Source organism: Pristiophorus japonicus, chromosome 13 (assembly GCF_044704955.1).
Source record: "Pristiophorus japonicus isolate sPriJap1 chromosome 13, sPriJap1.hap1, whole genome shotgun sequence".
NCBI lineage: Eukaryota > Metazoa > Chordata > Chondrichthyes > Pristiophoridae > Pristiophorus > Pristiophorus japonicus.
This window is the reverse complement of record NC_091989.1, coordinates 146,983,939-147,008,302: the sequence shown is the minus strand read 5'-3', so window position 1 is coordinate 147,008,302 and position 24,364 is coordinate 146,983,939. Positions and strand designations below refer to the sequence as shown.

The following is a 24,364-nucleotide window of genomic DNA, read 5'->3' as shown; positions in this document are numbered from 1 at the left end:
AATAGGAAACACAGAAAACTGGCCAACTCCAGAACTCAGCAGAGCCCTCCATCAGAGTTGTGTTCATTATTACGAGTTGAAGGGAAGAGCATATATGCTTCTGGCGAAGAAAATTTTAGAAGCTCTGGTGCCAATAGAGCAGATACGACAGCGATGTAGATATCTAGAGAAAAATGTGGTGTTTATCGGAAGTGGGATGGGAGGAAGCATAATCCAGGTAGCTGTGGAAGTCTGTGGGCTTATAATAGATGACAATGGAAAGGCGTTATCAACCATCAGGATAATTACAGAGAACATAGAATCTACAGCAAAGAAACAGGCCATTTGGCTCAACTGATCTATGCTGGAGTGTATGTTCCACACAAGCACCCTACTGTTCGAATTACCTCTTCTACTTTGGCCCTATACCCCTCTATTCCATTCTCCTTCATGCATGCATCAAAACTCCCCTTAAAATGCAACAATGCTTTTTACTGCAACCACTCCATGTGGCAGCGAGTTCCACATTCTCACCACTCTCTCAGGTCAAAATTCAAGGTCTGGATAAGGCCTGTTATCATTGTTTTGCGGCGGCCATGCGGCGGAATTGAGTGGCCACTTCGTTACAGTCCATTGGCCGCGACAATTCAAATTCACCTCGGGCGGTCCACCACTTCTGCCCCGCTGCTGCCGACCACCCCAAGCGCATCATCAAAGCACGCACCGCCGCTCTCCCAGACCTCCATTGTACCTCCCGTGAAATTTACCTCAAAAAAAATCGCCGATCTGCTGTGCGGTGCCCCGACAGCTTTTTCTGCCAGTGCCCTTCGCCGTCACTGTGAGAGCCACGGCAGCACGGTGGCCCTTCAAGGGAGGGCGCACTGCTGCAGCCGCCATGTTTTTTTTTGCCGATCGACTTCCCGATCGGCCGGACAATTATGACCCCGGGTTTGGCTGGGCCGCTAACAGGCAGCCTGGCATTCCCTCGTGTGGCCTAGTGGCAGAACCTAAAAATTCGCTACTTCTCTCCCCTTTAAATGAGGGGAAAGATGTGGTGATGCACACGCGCACTGACGTCATCACCGCTCGAGACTCTGTCCCGCCCCCACTTCCGCCCTTCACCAGCACTTACTGCCACACTTCCACCTCCATTATGACAGACTTCCGGTCAGCTCCCAAAAAATTGGCAAAGAGGTGAAAATGAATCAAGAGTCCACCTCATCGGACCAGACGGTAAAAATATTAAAAACATCTTTAAAAAAAGGTAGATGCGCCAGCTTTCTCATGGGCCTGAATTTCGGACCCTCTGTGTAGAAATATTCCTCTTAAATTCTCTGTTTGATCATTTAAAAAAAAAAATTTGATTGGTACCACCCAGATTCACGGTGTAAGTCGTTGTTTTGCCGTGGGCGGTCTTTCAAGGACTTTTTCATGAAACTCCCGCCCAAAGTACCGTCAGGTATCTCGGCAGTCCTTTGGGCGGCACTTGGGTGGAACTTGGCTTCCACCAAGTTCGGGCCCTATATATATTACTGGAATAAATCTTACCTCGTGGTAAAAGTAAATGAAGATTATTATAGGAATGGTAAACCTCATCACACCGACCTGCAAAAACAAGAGATCTAAAGATTAAATGATACCAGCAGATTGGAAACAGTCTGACCCATTAGTCTTACTTCAATACAATGGAAAACAATGGCATTGATTACTTGGGAGTAAAATTTCGGGTTATGTTTAAAATAACTTAGTCAACATGGATTCATAGGGGCAAGATCCTGTTTGACCAACCTTCTTGGCTTTTTAGAGCAAATGACATGCCAACTGGTCTATGGTAAGCCTACAACTTGATGTATCTAGATTTCCAAAAAACATCTAAAAGTTCCATGCAAAAGATTATAAATTGAGCTCACAGCTGTGGTAAATTCAGGTTAAATCTTTGAAACGGATACTTTTTAACAAGTACTTTTTAAAAGTAGTTATTTCAAGATGGGGTTCCTCAAGGATCAGTATTGGAATCATTACAGTTTCTAATTTCCATTGATGACTTGGATTCAGAAATTCAATGCAAATAAGTCAAAATTGTAGCTGACATTAAAATAGAAGAGGTCATTGATTCTGATGGAGCTGCTTAAAATGTCAAAAACAATTGGATAAAATGGGCCCAAGTTTCCACAAGAAAAAAAACGGGCGCCCCTCCGAGCTGGGCGCCCGTTTTTCGCGCCTAAAACGGCGCCTAAAAAGATCCTCGGTATTCTCCACCTACTTACAAGTCCTCTGGCCGTAGGCGCAGCCAGCACCAGCTGTGGGGGGGCGGAGCCAGGTCCCTGCGCTGAAAACAGTGCCGGGACCTCTGCACATGCGCGCTACAGTCAGCACGCAAGTGCAGTAGCTCCAGGCGCCGAACTGTGTGGGAGGGGCCCGAAGCACGCAGCCCCTAGCCCTGGCTGAATGGCCTCACTGGGGCTGCGTGAATGAGGCTCCTCCCACGGCCAGCTCCTGCTCCCTCCCCCCGACCAGACCCGACACTCGCTCCCCCCCCCGCCGACCAGACCCGACACCTGACACCCGCGCCCCCCCCCCCCGCCGACCAGACCCGACACCCGCGCCCCCCCCGCCGACCAGACCCGACACCCGCGCCCCCCCCCGACCAGACCCGACCCCCGCTCCCCCCCCCGACTGACCTGACCCGCGCTCCTGTTCCCCTCCCCCCCCCGCTCTCTCCCCCCCTCCCTCCCCTTCTCTCCCCCTCTCCCTCTCTCTCCCTCCCCCCCTCCTCTCTCTCCCTCCCCCCCTCCTCTCTCTCCCTCCCCCTCTTCCCCCCCTCCTCTCTCTCCCTCTCCCCCCCTCCTCTCTCTCCCTCCCTCCTCTCTCCCCCCCACTCTCTCCCTCCCTCCTCTCTCCCCCCCACTCTCTCCCCCCCACTCTCTCTCCCGCTCCCGCTCCTGCTCCCGCTCCCGCTCAGCGGCACGAACAGCTGCAGAATTCTCCCTGGCTGAAGCACTTTCACACAGGTAGGAAGATGGTTTATTTAATCTTTTCTTGGCTTATAAATGTTTATTCAGGTTGGATTTATTTGTATAATATTTGTAGAAGTATAAATAAGGATTTATTGTCGAATTTAATGAGTTCCCTTTCCCCCCCCCTCCCCCCCACCTCGTTCTGGACGCCTAATTTTTTAATGTGTAGAACAGGTTTTTTCAGTTCTACAAAAATCTTCACTGGCTCCATTCTACTTTAGTTTGGAGTACATTTTCACTGTGGAAACTTTCAAATCAGGCGTCAGTGGCCGGACACGCCCCCTTTTGAAGAAAACATTCTGTTCTAAACTAGAACTGTTCTACCTGACTAGAACTGCAGAAAAAAAAATGTGGAGAATTGCGATTTCTAAAATAGTCCGTTCTCTACCAGTTGCTCCTAAAAATCAGGCGCGAATCATGTGGAAACTTGGGCCCATAAAGTGGACAGATTAATGGGCAGATGAATTCCAATGTGGACAAGTGGAGTAGGTGAGATAAAAATCTAGGAATCATTTAACAATTGGATGCTGCGTTGAGTGGTCTTTCAAACGGATGAAACAAGAACCACCAAATGACCTTCCTCATCTGTATTTGTAACCTTGTGAAAACTAAATCCTCATCAGAAAGAATCAAAAAATGCTGAAATATATTTGGCATTCATCAGACACAAATGTATCTTTGGCTTGCCTTATTTGTTAAAATGGGATTTCTGTTCCTCATTAATAATATTTTCTGCATTTTCTTTTCAATTAGAGAGCAGAAATATTTTCTGACTAAACCAAAAGTGACTTGCACTCCGGACTGAAATGGGGTGCCAGAGAACTTTTTGTTATTGGAAATGAAGCATGTCTGTACAATTAAAATGCACCCATACTTTTATTTCTTAAGCAGTTTAATTTATATTTTAACCTGCTTTAAAGCTGAATGAAACCCCAGGTGTAGATAGATTTATTTCATCTGCTGAAAATCCATAAAACTCCACAGTAGCCACATAAGGTATATTGCAGAGTAAAATGCTGTTAACTTTGGACTGTAAGCTTTGCAACTTGGATAACCTGAGCAAAACAAAAAAGTTGACAGGAATTTACAATTAAGTACTAAATTAACCAAAGCAAGGGAGTAGGACTAATTGGTTAGTTCTACCAAATAGCCGACAGTGATGATGGGCCGAATGGCCTCCTTTCGTGCTGCATCATTCTATGATCCTCCAAAATAATTTGAGGAATATCAGTGGTGAGGAATGGAATGCTTTTCAATTTTACAGCTTTACTATTGAGCATTCTTGATCAAGCAAAGTATCATCAGATCACAAGCCACAGCAAAGCTAGTGCTTCTGCGCCAGTGTGAATTTTTCCATTTATCACATCAACCACACCGTGGTCTCTGACTCTGCTGGTTTAGTGCCAAATTAAGGGAAGTTTTGTGTTCGACTCTACTAGAAACTTGATTGAAACTGATTCACATTCAATCTCATTTTACTGTCAAGACAAGAGATGTTCATCCCATCATTTGGGCTAGATTAAAAGGCAGGCCACAGAGGTGGAAAGAAGTATCTTGTCCGACTCAATCAGCCATTCAATACAGCTGCTATTTATAAAAAATCTTGAAATTGTGTCCATTTTTGAAGCCACTGATAATCTATTTTTAATTTTGCTTTGTATAAAACAAACACAGTAATGCCCAAGTCATTCCAATTGTTATAGGCTAATGTTTGTGTTTGGAAATGTATAGTAAAATTACAGTCCTGAAAAAGGATATATGTTATGTACATTATTGAACTGGAAAGGATGTGAAACAACTGGCTATTTGAAATACAGCATTATTTCTTAGGTGCAAAAGATAGTACTTTCGCCTTCAAGATTACCTGTCATAGCACTGACATCTAGTGGCAAGTTGTAAATACTAATTAAACTCAAATAATTAAAATCATAAAAAAGCATGCACTTTCCAACTTTAAACTAACAATCTAAACAACTTAAAGTAATCTTAACAGAAATGTTCTTAATTTATAAACTCGGAGACCAAAATTGGTTGATACCGATGGTCCGCCCATTTCTCTGCGGTACAGTGTTTGAAGACCAGGCCCTCAAAACTGTCACCAAGCTCATAGTCTACAGGGCCGTATTAATATCCGCCCTCCTGTATGGCTCAGAGACATGGACCATGTACAGTAGACACCTCAAGATGCTGGAGAAATACCACCAGCGATATCTCTGCAAGATCCTACAAATCCCCTGGGAGGACAGACGCACAAACATTAGTGTCCTCATCCAGGCCAACATCCCCAGCATTGAAGCACTGACCACACTTGATCAGCTCCGCTGGGCAGGCCGCATAGTTCGCATGCCAGACACGAGACTCCCAAAACAAGCGCTCTACTCGGAACTCGTCCAAGGCAAATGAGCCAAAGGCGGGCAGAGGAAACGTTACAAGGACACCCTCAAAGCCTCCCTGATAAAGTGCGACATCCCCACTGACAGGTGGGAGTCCCTGGCCATAGATCGCCCTAAGTGGAGGAAGTGTATCCGGGAGGGAGGTGAGCCCCGAGTATCGTCGCTGAGAGCATGCAGAAATCAAGCGCAGGCAGCGGAAGGAGCGTGCGGCAAACCAGGCTCCCTGCCCACCCCTTCCCTCAACGATTATCTGTCCCACCTGTGACAGAGACTGTGGTTCTTGTATTGGACTGTACAGCCACCTAAGAAGCAAGTCTTCCTCGATTCCGAGGGACTGCCTATGATGATAATGGCTAGCGGTATGTCGTTTCATGCTACTGGCATACCGCTGAGACCGAAGGCGGCAAAATTGGTGAAAACATTTTCGGCGTTATGTCAGCGGCATGCATCTTAGTAGTCGATCAAGAGTGACTCTGTTCGATGGGCGGTGCGACACGGAATTGCGCATGCGCAAATTTTTTTCCCACAAGCGTTTTACCCGTGGTCAGGGGTCACCCATGGAGGAAGAGGAAGAGGAAGGGGGAGGAGGAAGGGGGAGGAGGGAGGAGGAAGGGTAGGAGGAGGAGGAAGGAAGGAGGGAGGGAGGAGGAAGGGGAAGAGGAGGAGGGAGGAGGAAGAGGGAGGAAGGAGGAGGAGGAAGGGGAAGAGGAGGAGGAGGGAGGAGGGAGAGCAGGAGCAGCAAGATAGTCGAAGGCCAGTGAGTTTGAAAATAGATAGCCTAGTGGAAAAATTTGGTCGCAACTAATAATTATTCAGTTTCAACACAAGAACAGATATTTAAGGGAAAATTAATAATCAGAAAAAAATTATGCCAATGAAAAAGAAAACATCCAAACGCAGGAATATCAAGGAGGGGAGGTGGAAGGCGCCTGCCTTCGATGAGATGGAGTTACCTGTCCTTCTGGAGCACATCACAGAGAGGTACTCCGACCTCACCAAGGGTGGTCATGGAAAGCCCCTCCCAAAGGAGTACATCCAAATTTGGGACGAGATCGGGGAAGCTGTGTCCTCGAAAAGTACGATGGTATGCACTGGGGAAAGGTTCTGAAAGATGTGGAATGACCTGGTGAGGGTTGCAAGAGTAAGTAATGATTTTATTTATGCCCCCCTACCATATGCTATGTACTATGTAAATGTAGGTTCTGTGTCACACGGATGATGTTTTTATTTATCTTAAGGTTACAGCGATGTATTCGTGCTTTTCAGGCAATGACGAGGATCAACGCAGTGCTTTTTAAAATGTGTGTGTGTGTGTGTGTGTCTATCTGTGCCATGTTAAATGGATTGAAGATTTATACTTTGATTTACTTTCCTTTCTGCAATAGCGGCCGATCAGCGTCGTACGGGGCGGGGGGGGGGTGACCCCACAACCCAGGAGCGGCTTACAGATATCGAGATCCGTGCCCTGTCCCTGGTTGGGGATAGCAACCATGCCACCATTGGCATTGGAGCTGACCCACTCACACAAGATGGTAAGTTGAATAAAATGCAATCTGTGTTTTAATTGTAACTGTAATGTTGGCCTGATGTAATGTAATGTAAGTTTATTGCACTGTAATGTTAGTCGCATGTGATGTACTGAACTGTTGGGGGCATGTAACGCAATTCATATATGTATTCTTGTCTGCGATATGCAATGCAGTACTGCAGCAGTGATGGACATTTAAGTAAGACTGCGATAAGTCACTGTACTATGTAACCCTCACCCCTTCCCCGCTGTCAAGCTTTTTCAAATGTTTTGTACTTCCAGACTCTAATGATTCAGACCACAGTGACATCGACAACAGACCCACTGCCTCCACCTCTGGTGTCACCCAGCCCTCTCCTGACGAGGAAGAGGAAAAGGAACAGGAACAGGAAGAGCCAGCAGCCAGTGGAGGTGGAGCTGGAGGAGGATGCACCAGCTGCATGTGGAACATCCTCCACCAGCATGGAGTCTATATTCATAGGATTCCCCCATGGGTCCTCTGAATCTGCCGGACCAAGCCATGCGCAGCAAGCCATGCGCAGCAGTGTTGCATCGCCTTTGCCACAGCAATGGAGGTTGGTGCAGGAAAGATCAGTTGCAGTAGGTGTGTACCAGAACATGGTGCGTCTGTCACAGGCCAGTGTCGACATAGGTTGAGAGCTACTCAAGGCCATTTCTACAATAGGCACTAACATCGCAGCTCTATCAGAGCGGCAATCGGAGGAAAGCCGCTCTGATAGAACCGCGATGGAGCAAACTGCCGACGCCGTCGAAGCCATGCGGCAATGAACATGATCGGGACATGGCGCAGAACCCCCACGTGCCAAAGTAGTCAGGTCAACAGCACATGGGGAGCTGACATCATCGCCCAGCTCTGAAGCTTTGTCTTCCACATCGCGAGCTTCTCCTGAGGCCCCAGTTATTGCACCTGCAATGACTCACTCTCTAACCCCCCCCCCCCAACGACAGTCCTAATGGTGATGCACCACGCAGCCGCAGATGGGGCAGAGGGCGTGGGCGGGGAAAGTAAAATGTTTGTTAAAGTTGGTATTAAAGTTTTGTAAGTTTTGTTAAACTTTTTATTTAAAGTTGCAACAGTTGTTCACTTTTACAAAGTTTTGAAATTGTTGTATATTTTTAAAATGTTTAGATAAACATTTGAATTGAATTTAACCACTCTTGTACAGTGTCAAACTTTTGGGGTAACAGTCATGAAGGTCCTAAAGTGCAGCTCTCCACATTCAAGCAAAGCGTTTATTTATGAGCTGCTAACGTAACAATTTTGCAGTGGCATACGCTCTGCGTGCCCTCCGCTGTGGTGTTGGGGGTGGTGCCATGGGTTCATCTGCAAGCTCCTCGTCATCCTCCTGCCCCTCATTGTCCTCCTCTTCCTCCTCCGTCTCCTGCACTCTCTCCTCAGGTGGTCCCTGTGGCAATTCCTGTCCCCGCATGATTGCTAAATTATGCAACATGCAGCACACCACTGTAAACTTAGCAACCTGCTCAGGGTAGTATTGCAGCCTGCCTCCTGAGTGGTCCAAGCATCGAAAGTGCTGCTTCAGCACTCCAATAGTCTTTTCAATTATGTTACATGTGGCTATATGGCTTTTATTGTATCGTTGCTTGGGTCCTGTGTGAGCGTTCCGCAGGGGTTCAAGAGCCAGGTAGTGAGGCCGGATCCTTTGTTGCCCAGCATCCAGCATTTACCTTGTTACTCAGACTTCAACAGGTCAGACACAGTGCTCTCCCGCAAGATGTGTGCATCATGGATGCTCCCTGGAAAGTTGGCATTCACTACCATTATCCGCTGTGTATGGTCCCATACCAGCTGCACGTTGAGGGAGTGAATCCCTTCCGGTTTCGGTACACCTCCGCCTCCTGTAATGGTGCTCGCAGGGCAATATGGGTACAGTCAAGAGCACCTTGGGGAAGCCGGCAATGCGTGCAAATCCCAAAGCCATGTCACTCTGAGCTTCCCTGGTCATTGGGAAGTTTATAAATTCCATCCGGCGTGCATACAGTGCTTCGGTTACCTGTCGAATGCACCGATAAGTAGCGTACTGAGAAAAGCGCACGTGTCCCCAGCTGATGATTGAAGAGACTCACATTCATAAAAGGAAAGTGCCACAGTCACCTTCATTTCAACAGAAAGTGCAGTAATATTGGTGCTACTGGGCTGCAGATCTGCCTTAATGAACTGGCAAATCTCAGTGATGACCTCTTTTCGGAAGCACAGCCTTTGGACACACTGTCGATCGGTCAGGTCCAAGTATGAACACTTCTCCCTGAAGATCCTTTGTGGGTGAAGCCTCCCCCTCCTCATCATTCTGCGACCTCTTCCATGAGCCTTATAACTCTGCTCAATAAACTTCCTCACATCTGGTTCCTCCATTAAACAGGTTGTCATCAATACAGGCTGAGATAACACAAGCCCCATTCTTTTTAAATCTCCGCAATATTTTTCCATCAAAAAAATTATAAAATGCCTATATTAATAATTTACTCAGTAATAGTAAATATTACCTTTTCCAATCAAAATCACACTTTAAAATCACTTTTCACCTCAGAGATACAGAGCTGCTGCTTTAGCTGACAGTTCCTGATTTCCAAAATGGCGGCTCCGTGCACTCCACCCATTCCTGGCCACCTACCATCGTGTAAAATCACCTTTTCCAGGACGACATGCGATGGTAAGTGGTCAGTGGTTTTCAGGTGGTATGCGATAAAAATAGCACTTTTTGGGCGGTTTGTGGGTGGTCCCTGCACGCCGGACGGTGTGCATACCGCTCGGCGGTATGCCACTGATGAGTATTCCACCGAGCGGTATGTTGCTGTTTTCTGACCAAAATTGCCCCTTTGGGAAGTACGCTGGTGGTTCGCGGGCGGTGGTATGTCGGCCAATTTCGTACCCTCTATGTGTTGACTACACAATTGAATCTGAAAATACATAGCTGATCAAAACCTCAATGGTGAAGCTATTCCTTGCATTATATCTCTTTTTAGTTGCTGTGAATGTTTTTCAGTTACTGAAACTTCTCTGTTGGAAATAATGTACTGTAGCCAGATATTGAGTCTGTCACTATTACCACACCATCTTTTTGCTGCTACTGATTTTAGGTAAATTACACAGTTTCTGTGTAAAGTCTGTTCTTAATTACATTCTCAAGTTATATAATAAAATTGATGTCATGCAAGAAATGAAAGTCAGTTGTTAATGGGATCACTTACAACTAACTCCTAAGCACAGGCATCATAGGTCTAAATAAATGATCACAAAATGCTCTGGCCAAATATATTAAAATAGTGGACAAGTCTTTGTAGGATTTAAAAATATGAGCAATTTAATGGTTGTGAATTAATGAGGTACTTGTATGTTTAATGCTTAGAAATGCTAATGAATGTCAGAAAACAATTATTTAACTTGCATTTAGAGAAAATAAATATGCGACATGTGTCATTCTACACTTTGTTGAAACCACGACATGATAGTGTGGAACAAATTGTGCAAAAAGTGACTTCACCTCAACAGGAAAGTCTAGACATAACTCTTAAAAGTCAAGTACATACTGTATAACTTTATTGAGAACAGCGGGCATTAATATTCAAGACTCTATAGGACATTTTGTTACAACAAACTACGTTAGACATAAAATTGAACTTCTGATTCAAAATGAATGGCGCACTATGTGTGCTAACGGCACTGACCCACTGAGGAGAATACAGCCGTACTGCTTTGAGGCTCAGACTCCACAAATGATTGCTGCAAATTACTGCTGATGCAAAGACACACATATGGGATGTCCACAGATATTTCATCCTGTAACAAAAAAAACCAGCTAAAAGAACAGACAAATCAGTACAATGTAGATCTAAAAAGTATTTTTAACCATTAACTTATCATAGAATAGAGTGTATTTTGAAATAGATTGCTCCCATTGATAAAACTTTGAAGTTGGAGAAATAGTTTTCAATTGTACAATCTGTGTTCAAATTACCAAAGCTTTGATAGCGAGGTTTATATTTCAGATGATATAACACTGTATTTGCATTTTAGTGTTAAAAACAGGCCATAATTTGCTGTAGCAGATCATCTAACGGCGTCTGCCCTTAGTTAGACTTGCCCTTGCACGTTTAGATTTTAAAATTGTGTGTGTTGGTGACGTACTTTTGGGGGCATCCGAAACGGAGGACGCTCCATAGACCCTCGCGGTTGACGGTGTCAAAGGCCTTTGTAAGGTACAGCAACTTTGCGGCATTCATAGAATGTACAGCATAGAAGCAGGTTGCCAACGATGGGGCAAAGAGAATGGAGGATGCATGAGAGACCAGAACTGGAGGAACGCAGAGTTCTTGGAGGGTTGTAGAGCTGAAGAATGTGAGAGAGAAAGAGAGGTGTGATGCCATGGAGGGATTTGAACAGAAGAATGAGAATTTTAAGAGAGGCCAAGAGCTAATGTAGATCAGTGAGGACAGGGGTGATGGGTAAACAGGACTCAGTGTAAGTTAGGACACAGCAGCAGAATTTTGGATGAGCTCAAGTTTATGCAGGGTGGAAGATGGGGGGCCATCCAGATCATTGGAAGAGTCAAATCTGGAAGTAACAAAAGCATGGATGAGAGTTTCAGCAGTAGATGGGCTGATGCAAGGGCTAAGACTGGCGATATCACGATGGTGGAAGTAGGCAGTCTTTGTGATGGAGAGGAGAGGTGGTCGGAAGCTCAGATAGGATGCCGAGGTTGCGACTAGTCTGATTCAGCTCGAGACAGTGGGCGTGGAGGAGGATGGATTCGGTGGCAAGAGAACAGAATTTGTGCAATGCTTAATTGGAGGAAATTATGGCTCATCCATGTTTCAGAGAGGTAAACAGAAAGACAATGGGAGATAGAAATAATGGGCTTGCGTCTGGAGCGGTAGTCAAAATGTGCACAAAAATGGACATGGGGACTTCAGGTTACACAGACATGGCAAAGATTAGGATAGAAATGTCCTGGTTGTAAACAGAGGACAGGGAGGAGACAATAAGAGAGAAGCTCCAAGGTGGGATGAAGTTGCTTTATAAATAGTGCAGTCAATTTGGAGCACTGACAAACTAATGTCCAGATTCGGTGACGGGTGTGGAGGGCGAGTGAATCTAGTGATCACACACAAAGGGCTGGATTTTCAGCTTCTCAGTTTTCGGGGCGAAAAATGGAGGCGGGGCGGGAAAATTAGCCCTATTAGCATTACCGATTAATTGTTTAACTTTCAGCATTTGGGGTCTGTGCCAGGGGCGCTGCGCAAAGGGGGGCGTTGCACTATTTTCGCAGCGCAAAAACGGGATCCTCGCCAACTTTAGTGCGGGACCGGGTGCACTCCAAGAGAGGCCTTGGGAGGGGAAACCCCACCCCTAAAAAATTCAAAAAGACATTCAAAAAACATTGCCAACATCCTTATCTCACAAATTGATGCGGAAATATTTTTTAAAAACCTGTTTTTCAATTTATTCAACTCACCGCCATCGGCAGGGCTGGACCACCGTGTTTTCCCTGGCGGTCATCGGGTCGCGGCATACGGGTTGGCCGAGTCTCGAAACTCGAACAGTGTCGCAATGAGTGTCTTTACACCTCCGGCACAGCTCTCCCCGGTGTGCTTCTAAGCGTCGCCACAAAAAACGAACCGAGGATCGCGACTGAGCGAAAAACAGCTGAGCGCCCCAGTTTTAGCCACAGAATGTGGTGAAAACCCGGTCGCAAACCACCCGAAAATCCAGTCATTTGTTTTATATCTATATATGTTAATATCGGTATATCTATATCTAATAATCTACATATGAACATATTCATTAAAATGGACTAACTTACCACCAAGATTACAAAATTTGGAATGCTAAAAATGAATTTGGAAAATACATTTATTATCTCAGTCATTTATGAATGTATCTGACTGTACTTATGTATTAGGCCACTGAAATTAATGGTTTTATTTAAAGAAATTCGTTAATGTTCTAATATTTTCTATTTACCACTATTAACCTTCAGAAAAAATAAATAAAGCCCATAATGCATTGGGCTAATGTGTTAGATTACAATACCTCATTGTACTTAAAGCCAGCAGACCAAATAACACATTGTGTATTAGATTGTAGGCCATGTCTGGTCTCAGCATAATCATGTTCTCTTCTTTAATGGATGTGCTCTGGGATTGAGTTGAACAACTACTGCAGCTAGGGAGAAAATTACAGAGTTATAAATAGGAATCACTGTTTTTCGATGAATAAGCATTCTGCTTACGAGGAGGCAGGATCAAAATATTGAACTATTGTTACTTTATTAACATGTAGCCTTAATATCTTTAGAAAATATACCAAAAAAGTTTGTGCTGTTTTACAAGTTTCAGAAAGCATCTGATTATAAAGTACAAGGCTAGTGGAACACAATGTACTGCACAAATAAATGCACCACAGCAGCAAATCATATAGAAAAGTGTAGGAACATAGGAAAGTACAGGATTGGAAAATACCATGCAGTCCATCTGACTGGCCTCAAAAATTAACATTCTCAGATCAATTTAATTTTAATAATCTGTTATTACTGTTAGTACCACTATAATTCAGTATAAAAAGCTTACACTAAGCCTCTGTTTACTAAGTGTCCTACGTGAAGAATTTTGGGAAGTCTCAACCAGTTTCTATTGGGCAACGGGTTACAGCACAAAACCGATACTAATTGACAATCTCACTCAGGCAGACCACCAAAATGGGAGACTGGAAAATAAAAACATCACATCGGTTCAATCGGAGGGGGAGGGGGTGTTCTTCTGAGGTTTAGGCATAGTAAGAGTTATTGGCTGTGCGATTCTAAGGATCATTAGGCTGGTTTTTTACTGATTTCAACCATAAATTCCTACATTGTTGGGGTTGGTAAATCAGGAATAAATGATTTACACCTCGTATTAACATTTTTAAAAAACTTTGAATTTACCTGCCCTGTTTCCATATCCATTCAGCCAGTTTTCCCGAATCCAGTTATTCAATCTAGTCTTGAATGTTGACATAGTTTCTGTCTCAACCTTGTGTGAAGAAGTTTATCTTTCTCTCTGTTCTAAATCGCTTATATTTAAACTTGTCTCCCAGGCTTGTACTAGACCAGTGTTGTTTAATAGAAATTGCTGACTAGCCACAGGTGTGGCTATGATGTCGCTGTTTTAACCACATGTACTAATTTTCGCAGTAAACGTCTTGCATACAATACAGGTAAATGTGTTTCAAGCGTATATTTATTTCAACATCTACCACCATTTAGTACAAAACGTTGTAGTCTTGCTCTTTCATCAAAGTTTGAATTTATCAGACACAGCACATTTAAGTGCAGCAAGTAGGCTTTTGACCAGCAGGTGCGAGCGATACTTGACTTCTTCAGAGTGCTTGTTGAGCATGTTGACTTGCACAACGATACGTGCCAGACCTGCAACTGCTCCATCCAGAACGTGGTTGGATGCTGCTGCTTGTCCTTTGTTATAATGTGCCCTGTTGGAGCTGCTTGTTATTGGTTGGGCTGGCCTAGAGCGGTTATTCCAATTGGTCGAGCTGGCATTAGTCCCCATTTTAGTGTATGACTGGGAAGCACGCCACAGATTACCACCTGTGAAATCCTGCTCATAAATTTACTTCATAATCTCCTAAATTTATTTTGCAGCAGTTCAGGCCTTTCATTATCTACATCACGGGCTCCCACATTGATCATAATAACTAATTGCTCTCCTTCCCCAATCTTTTCCAGTCTATGCGATATGTTCCTTAAACTAGCACCTGGGGAGCATTAGGACTGTCTGTCCGAACCGCAAAGGATCATGGGAGGCTTTCTAATTAGGGAATTTCCTATCACTGCTGCATTTCTAGCTATGTTGCTAATCTTCTTCATCCTTGAGCAATCTGTTGTGTGTTGGTGCCATTGATATTTATTTGATGGCCTCATTTTCCTTACAGAAGGCTAGAGCCTCAAATCGGTTTGCTCAAGGCACTCTGTTTTAATCTTTCCTTCCGGCCTTTTCACATCCACCAGATGGACACCCATTTTCACTCCTCTACTGCTGCTCCCCATTTCTCATCTGTTTCTCACAAAAAACTACTCTCCATCCCTCATGTGTTAGATTGACTCGGGCTCTTCTCAAGCTCTGAGATTTTGAGCCTGAGCAATGTGAGCTGCTTACACTTCGCACAGAGGTATTTTCCTGGGTCAATGCCTGGAGCTCGAAACTCCCATATCTTGCAGGAAGAACACATCACTGTCCCTTCCTGCGCTGACACTTTTAGATATACATAGTTTTTCTGACTTTTTAGGTTTAGTTCTGTTTTAAAGTTATTATTTGTGGATAATATCAGCTTGTTCACTTAACACCTCCTTCACTCTCTGCACCCAATTCTCACTCTCACCAAATTTCCATTTTAGAAGTGCTCACTCTCACTGTGTTCCCATCTCACTCCGTTACCTGCTCACTCTATGAAGTACTCTTGATATTCATGAAACTTCCATAGGTTTTTAAAATCAGCAATAAAAACGCCTAATGATTAGAAACATAGAAAATAGGTGCAGGAGTAGGCCATTCGGCCCTTCGAGCCTGCACCATCATTCAATGAGTTCATGGCTGAACAAGCAACTTCAGTACCCCATTCCTGCTTTCTCGCCATACCCCTTGATCCCCCTAGTAGTAAGGACTACATCTAACTCCTTTTTGATTATATTTAGTGAATTGGCCTCAATAACTTCCTGTGGTAGAGAATTCCACAGGTTCACCACTCTCTGGGTGAAGAAGTTTCTCCTCATCTCGGTCCTAAATGGCTTACCCCTTATCCTTAGACTGTGACCCCTGGTTCTGGACTTCCCCAACATTGGGAACATTCTTCCTGAATCTAACCGTCAGAATTTTAAACGTTTCTATGAGATCCCCTCTCATTCCTCTGAACTCCAGTGAATACAAGCCCAGTTGATCCAGTCTTTCTTGATATATCAGTCCCGCCATCCCGGGAATCAGTCTGGTGAATCTTCGCTGCACTCCCTCAATAGCAAGAATGTCCTTCCTCAAGTTAGGAGACCAAAACTGTACACAATACTCCAGGTGTGGCCTCACCAAGGCCACTGTAGTAATACAACTGTAGTAACACCTCCCTGCCCCTGTACTCAAATCCCCTCGCTATGAAGGCCAACATGCCATTTGCTTTCTTAACCGCCTGCTGTAACTTCATGCCAACCTTCAATGACTGATGTACCATGACACCCAGGTCTCGTTGCACCTCCCCTTTTCCTAATCTGTCACCATTCAGATAATAGTCTGTCTCTCTGTTTTTACCACCAAAGTGGATAACCTCACATTTATCCACATTATACTTCATCTGCCATGCATTTGCCCACTCACCTCACCTATCCAAGTCACTCTGCAGCCTCATAGCATCCTCCTCGCAGCTCACACTGCCACCCAACTTAGTGTCATTTGGAGATACTACATTTAATCCCCTGGTCCAAATCATTAATCTACAATGTAAACAGCTGGGGCCCCAGCACAGAACCTTGCAGTACCCCACTAGTCACTGCCTGCCATTCTGAAAAGTACCCATTTACTCCAACTCTTTTGCTTCCTGTCTGCCAACCAGTTCTCAATCCACGTCAGCACACTACCCCCAATCCCATGTGCTTTAACTTTGCACATTAATCTCTTGTGTGGGACCTTGTCAAAAGCCTTCTGAAAGTCCAAATACTCCACATCAACTGGTTCCCCCTTGTCCACTCTACTGGAAACATCCTCAAAAATTTCCAGAAGATTTGTCAAGCATGATTTCCCTTTCACAAATCCATGCTGACTTGGACCTATCATGTCACCTATTTCCAAATGCGCTGCTATGGCATCTTTAATAATTGATTCCATCATTTTACCCACTACCGATGTCAGGCTGACCGGTCTATAATTCCCTGTTTTCTCTCTCCCTCCTTTTTTAAAAAGTGGGGTTACAGTGGCTACCCTCCACTCCATAGGAACTGATAGTCTATGGAATGTTGGAAAATGACTGTCAATGCATCTGCTATTTCCAAGGCCACCTCCTTAAGTACTCTGGGATGCAGTCCATCAGGCCCTGGGGATTTATCGGCCTTCAATCCCATCAATTTCCCCAACACAATTTCCCGACTAATAAGGATTTTCCTTAGTTCCTCCTTCTTACTAGAACCTCTGACCCCTTTTATATCCAGAAGGTTATTTGTGTCCTCCTTAGTGAATACCGAACCAAAGTACTTGTTCAATTGGTCTGCCATTTCTTTATTCCCAGTTATGACTTCCCCTGATTCTGACTGCAGGGGACCTACGTTTGTCTTTACTAATCTTTTTCTCTTTACATATCTGTAGAAGCTTTTGCAGTCCGTCATAATGTTCCCTGCAGGCTTCCTCTCGTACTCTATTTTCCCCGCTCTAATCAAACCCTTTGTCCTCCTCTGCTGAGTTCTAAATTTCTCCCAGTCCCCGGGTTCGCTGCTATTTCTGGCCAATTTGTATGCCACTTCCTTGGCTTTAATACTATCCCTGATTTCCCTCGATAGCCACGGTTGAGCCACCTTCCCTTTTTTATTTTTACGCCAGATAGGGATGTACAATTGTTGTAGTTCATCCATGCGGTCTCTAAATATCTGCCATTGCCAATCCACTGTCAACCCCTTAAGTATCATTCGCCAATCTATCCTAGCCAATTCACGCCTCATACCTTCAAAGTTACCCTTCTTTAAGTTCTGGACCATGGTCTCTGAATTAACTGTTTCATTCTTCACTCTAATGTAGAATTCCACCATATTATGGTCACTCTTCCCCAAGGGGCCTCGCACAACGAGATTGCTAATTAATCCTCTCTCATTACACAACACCCAGTCTAAGATGGCCTCCCCCCTAGTTGGTTCCTCGACACATTGGTCTAGAAAACCATCCCTTATGCACTCCAGGAAATCCTCCTCCACCGTAGTGTTTCCAGTTTGGTTAGCCCAATCTATATGCATATTAAAGTCACCCATGATAACTGCTGCACCTTTATTGCATGCACCCCTAATTTCCTGTTTGATGCCCTCTCCAACATCACTACTACTGTTTGGAGGTCTGTACACAACTCCCACTAGCGTTTTCTGTCCCTTGGTATTCCGTAGCTCCACTCATACCGATTCCACATCATCCAAGCTAATGTCTTTCCTTACAATTGCATTAATTTCCTCTTTAACCAGCAACGCCACCCCGGCTCCTTTTCCTTTCTGTCTATCCTTCCGAAATGTTGAATACCCTTGGATGTTGAGTTCCCAGCCTTGGTCACCCTGGAGCCATGTCTCCGTGATGCCAACCACACTGTATCCGTTAACTGCTATCTGCAGTTAATTTGTCCACCTTATTCTGAATACTCCTCGCATTGAGGCACAGAGCCTTCAGGCTTGCCTTTTTAACGCACGTAGACCCTTTAGAATTTTACTGCAAAGTGGCCTTTTTGTTTTTTGCCTTGGGTTTCTCTGCCCTCCACTTTTACTTATCTCCTTTCTGTCTTTTGCTTCTGCCTCAATTTTGTTTCCCTCTGTCTCCCTGCATTGGTTCCCATCCCCCTGCCATATTAGTTTAACTCCTCCCCAACAGCACCAGCAAACACTCCTCAGAGGACATTGGTTCCGGCCCTACCTAGGTGAAGACCGTCCGGTTTGTACTGGTCCCACCTCCCCCAGAACCAGTTCCAATGCCCCAGGAATTTGAATCCCTTCCTGCTGCACCACGCCTCAAGCCACGTATTCATCTGAGCTATCCTGCGATTCCTACTCTGACTAGCACGCGTCACTGGTAGCAATCCCGAGATTACTACTTTTGCGGTCCTACTTTTTAAAATTTAGCTCCTAGCTCCTTAAATTCGTCTCGTAGGACCTCATCCCGTTTTTTTACCTATATCGTTGGTACCAATGTGCACCACGACAACTGGCTGTTCACCCTCCCTTTTCAGAATGTCCTGCAACCGCTCCGAGACATCCTTGACCCTTGCACCAGGGAGGCAACATACCATCCTGGAGTCTCTGTTGCGGCCGCAGAAACGCCTATCTATTCCCCTTACAATTGAATCCCCTATCACTATCTCTCTCCCACTCTTTTTCCTGCCGTCCTGTGCAGCAGAGCCACCCACGGTGCCATGAACCTGGCTGCTGCTGCCCTCCCCTGATGAGTCATCCCCCTCAACAGTACTCAAAGCGGTGTATCTGTTTTGCAGGGGGATGACCGCAGGGGATCCCTGCACTACCTTCCTCGCACTGCTCTTCCTGTTGGTCTTCCATTCCCTATCTGGCTGTGGACCCTTTACCTGCGGTAAGGCCAACTCACTAAACGTGCTATTCATGTCATTCTCAGCATTGTGGATGCTACAGAGTGAATCCACTTTCAGCTCCAATTCCGCAACACGGTCCGTCAGGAGCTGGAGGCGGATACACTTCCCGCACACTTAGTCATCAGGGACACCAGAGGCGTCCCTGATTTCCCACATAGTACAGGAGGAGCATAACACGTGTCCGAGCTCTCCTGTCATGACTTAACCCTTAGATTAACTTAAATTGGCAACAATAGTGCTACAAGTTACTCACTGATATAGAAGAGAAAAAAGAAAAGCTACTTACCAGTCAATCACTTGCCCCCTTGGCTGTGACGTTACCTTTCTATTTCTTTCTACTTCCTTTTTGCCTTCTCCCTGTAGCTGCACAAGCGCGCCTCAGCGACGCACTTCCCGACTCTCTCCACACACCTGGAACTCCCGAGCCTCCTCCGATGCGTTGGGCCTTTTTGTAGGCCTCAGCGACGCACCTCCCGAGTTGATGACTTTAATGGTGGAACCAGTAGAAGCAGGAGTGGAGACAAAGGAGGAGTGCCCAAGCACACAGAGCGGCGTCAGCAGATCCGACCTGGGTGGAACCAGCAGGTGCAGGAGCCACCGCAGGGCAGCACGAGCCAGCTCCAGAGTGCAACAAAGGCATAGTGGACAACAAACCGGATGTCACAGCATCCCAGGTGGCGGATTGGTTTGCGACTCTTGGTGCGAGGTGGAGCCCAGCGGTGTGTCGGGGCTCAGAAGTGATCGGAGGACAGCGAGAGCCCAGAAATTGGAAGACAACACGAGATCGGAGCACAGCAGGCGATCGGAGGACAGCGAGCGGTCGGAGAAAAGCGGGAGCCCAGATGTCGGAGGACAGCGGGAGCCCAGAGGTCGGAGGACAGCAGCAAGGTTGTGGCCCAGGAGCGGCGCAGCGCAAACCAACAGTGGGTTTGTGGCCCAGGAGCAGCACAGCATGGGCCATTGCGTCCTACGGAACCCAGGGATTGAGGCCCTGCGAGAAGGAGGATAGTAGGAGTATGCGTGTGTGTATAAACTAGGCCCATACAGCAGAGCCTGGTCTCTAATCGTCTTGGAACCCCTTGCCACTGGACCAAAACCTTGCTCTATCAAGCTCGTGTGGTAGTTGATATGCAACGGCGACCCCACGTTAAAAGAATTCACGCACAGGCATCTTCCACACTTTAAGATGAAGTTCGGGACCTGGAACGTTAGGACCCTCATGGACAACCCTAACAGCAACAGACGGGAACTCGGGTGCTTCGACATTGACATCGCCGTCCTAAGCGAGACCCAACGGGCAGGGAAAGGCCAGCTCAAAGAACAAGGTGGTGGTTACACCTTCTTCTGGAAAGGCAAACCAGAAGCAGAACGCCGCCCCCATGGGTTGACTTCACCATAAAAAATGAACTCGTGGGCCATCTCAGAGACTCCCCCTGCGGGATAAACAAACGCTTCATGCCGCTTAGGCTCACCCTAGCCCGGAACCAGTGCGCTACGGTCTTCAGTGCATACGCCACAACACTGGAAGCTACAGATGAGACCAAAGAGGAATTCTAATCCAGTCGCGAACAATCCCTGTCCCAACGAGCGACAAACTGATCCTCCTCGGTGACTTCAATGCCAGAGTTGGAAAGGACACTGACCTCTGGGGAGGCATGATCGGCAGAGCGGGGGGTAGGAAAAACCAACTCCAATGGCACCCTCCTCCTGACGAAATGCTTAGAACACAGTCTCGTCATAATCAATACCCTGTTCAGTCAGAAGGACCAATATAAAGCTTCATGGCAACACCCTCACTCCAAGCACTGGCATCTGCTAAACTACGTCATCATCCGAGTGAGGGACCGCAAAGACATGCGCATTACCTGCGACATGACAGGAGCTGACGACTGCTGGATGGACCACTGCCTAATTTGCTCTGTCATCAGCATCAACATTGCCCCAAAACAGCGATGGCAACAGAAACAATGCTGCAGGAAAATCAATGCCAGTGCACTCAAAGATCCTGCTAAGAAAGCCCTATTCAGCCAGCGTCTCGCTACCAAACTGACGACTCCCAGTGACCCAGAGACGCAGTGTGTCCATAGTGCCTGGTCAACCCACAAGGTTTCCACAATCAGCACCTGCGAAGGGACGCTCGGTCACTCGAGCAGGAAATACCAAGACTGGTTCGACGAGAACGACCAGGAGATTCAGGAGCTAATATGCCGCAAGCGCAAGGCATTCTTAGACTGGAAGCAGCAACACAAATCGAGGGCTAGAAAGCAGCTGTCTGAAGGTCGAGGTCCAATAGAAAACCCGCGACCTAAAGAACAGATGGTGGGTGGAGAAAGCACAAGAAATCCAGCAGTTAGCTGACAACCATGACGTGCATGGATTCTTCAGCGCAATCATGATGACCTATGGCCCAAGCACCCAAGACCCTACTCCAATACTGGCCAAGAATGGAGGGCTGCTCATCAAGGTCAGAGAGACAGTCAGTGCCCGCTGGAAGGAGCACTTCGAGGATTTCCTCAACCGAGACTTTGTCTTCGATGTGAGTGTCCTCGACTCCATCCCACAGCATGCCACCCGCCACCATCTCAGCATAACTCCAGCCTGGCACGAGGTTGAAAAGGCCATCCGACAACTGAAGAACAAGTTATCAGGAGCAGATGGAATTCCCGCCAAAGCACTAAAACATGGCGGAGAAGCAATACTGGCGCGGATCCATGACCTCATCTCTCTTATCTGGAAGGAGGAGATCATGATAGGAGATCTCAGAGACCCTGTCATCGTGACCATCTTCAAGAAAGGTGACAAGTCCAACTGCGGTAACTACAGAGGAATCTCCCTGCTGTCGACCACCTGGAAAGTCATCGCAAGAATCCTCCTGAATCACCTTCTTCCTGTGGCTGAAGAACATAAAAACATAGAAAATAGGAGCAGTAGTAGGCCATTCGGCCCTTCGAGTCTGCACCACCATTCAATATGATCATGGTTGATCCTCTATCACAACACCATATTCCCGCTTTTTTCCCATACCCCTTGATGTCTTTTGTGTCGATAAATCTATTTATCTTCTTATTAAATATATTCAGTGACTTGGCCTCTACAGCTTTCTGTGGTAGAGAATTCCACAGGTTCACCACCCTCTGATTGAAAAGATTTCTCCTCATCTCGATTCTAAATTTCCTACCCCGCATCTTGAGACTGTGACCCCTTGTTCTAGACTTCCCAGCCAGGAGAAATATCCTCCCCGCATCCAGTCTATCCAACCCCATCAGAATTTTATACGTTTCAATGAGATCCCCTCTCATTCTTCTAAACTCTAGTGAATACAGGCCTATTCGACTCAATCTCTCCTCATACGTCAGTCCTGCCATCCCAGGAATCAGTCTGATGAACCTTCGCTGCACTCCCTCCATGGCAAGTATATCCTTTCTTAGGTAACAAGACCAAAACTGCACACAATATTCCAGGTGTGGTCTCACCAAGGCCCTGTATAACTGTAATAAGACATCCTTGCACCTGTACTCAAATCCTCTTGCAATGAAGGCCAACATACCATTTGCCTTCCTAACTGCTTGCTCCACCTGCATGTTTGCTTTCAATGACTGGTGTACAAGGACACCCAGGTCCCTCTGTACATCGACAGTTCCCAAGCCATCACCATTTAAATAATACTTTGTCTTTATGTTTTTCCTACCAACGTGGATAACTTCACATTTATCCACTTTATACTGCATCTGCCATGTGTTTGCCCACTCACTCAACCTATCTCAATCGCCTTGCATGCATCCTCCTCACAACTCACCTAGTTTTGTGTCATCAGCAAACTTGGAAATATTAGATTTGGTTCCCTCATCCAAATACTTTATATATATGTTGTGAATAGCTGGAGCCCAAGCACTGATCCCTGTGGTACCCTACTAGTCACTGCCCGCCATCCCGAAAAAGACCCGTTTATTCCCACTCTCTGTTTCCTGTCAGTTAACCAATTTTCAATCCATACCAGTACATTACCCCCAATCCTATGTGCTTTCATTTTGCACACTAACCTCTTATGTGGGACTTTATCAAAGGCCTTCTGAAAATCCAAATACACCATATTCACTGGTTCTCCCTTATCTATTCTATCAGTTACATCCTCAAAAAACTTCAGTAGGCTTGTCAAACATGATTTTCCTTTCATAAATCCATGTTGACTTTGTCTAATCCTGTTGATATTATCGAAGTGTGCCGTTATCACGTCCTTTATAATAGACTTGATAGAGAATTCAAACAGGCTGCATTTAGACAGGCTGTGAAAATTCACAGACAACAAGTCAGAGATGCTACATGCATTTCAGCCACATTGCGTTAAGTCATCAATCAACTTGACATTTTCGGACCTTGGGTAGTGAGCCAATAAGGTCAAAGAGGGCGAGTTCTTTTCTGTAAATTGAACCCGGTATAAAATACAGCCATTTTGACCATGTGTCTCAGTAAGATAAAGAAACTGGCAATCAGCGAGCAGCTTGTTACTCTCTGCCAAGATTAAAAAGTTAAAACTACCATCAGAGTTCGTATTTCATTGGAAATTAAGAGATCTAACAATTTTGGCGCTGCGAGCAGGGTCGCTGAGGAAAGAAACTGAATTTTGGACATCGGACCTATATATTAAGGTAAGGACTCCTCTTTTTTTTTTAAAAAGTCCTCGGTCAAAAGTCTAAATTCGCCTCTCCTTCTACGTGATTCCGAAAGCCTCCGGTTTGCGAACCCTCCGGTTGGTAGTCGGCTCGAGGTCCCATAGACGTCTAAACTTCGGCGGTGTGTTAGTTAATTAATCACCGACCTATTGATCGGCGAGCAAGCCTACGACTCGAGACCCCAGTAAAGAACTCAGTGTTATGGCAGCAGGAGATAAGAACAAAGAATTGCCTACAACTGTTAAAGGTGGGCAGGCACCACCTGAAGTTTCGCTAGATTTAATTCTCGAACAGTTGAAAGAATACATAGAGCAACAATTCAACTTATCTAAAACCTGTATTAAGATCGAACAAAAGTACAGAACCTCCAAAGGACAATGGTCCTTGGACAAGATTAAAAGGGTCTGGGGAAAAACGACCCG

General features: G+C 45.7%; 1 protein-coding gene across 2 annotated transcripts in view; it reads right to left on the bottom strand.

Moving 5' to 3' along the window:
• dpy19l3 (dpy-19 like C-mannosyltransferase 3) overlaps positions 1-24,364 on the bottom strand; it is a 171,592-nt gene that overhangs the window by 24,212 nt on the left and 123,016 nt on the right. For both annotated transcript variants that reach the window (XM_070898088.1, XM_070898087.1), the window contains exons 13-15: positions 12,988-13,119; positions 10,623-10,734; positions 1,528-1,584 (exon numbers count right to left, since the gene is read on the bottom strand). In XM_070898088.1, the coding sequence (XP_070754189.1) occupies positions 1,528-1,584; positions 10,623-10,734; positions 12,988-13,119 (301 nt within the window). The remainder of the gene's footprint in view (positions 1-1,527; positions 1,585-10,622; positions 10,735-12,987; positions 13,120-24,364) is intronic.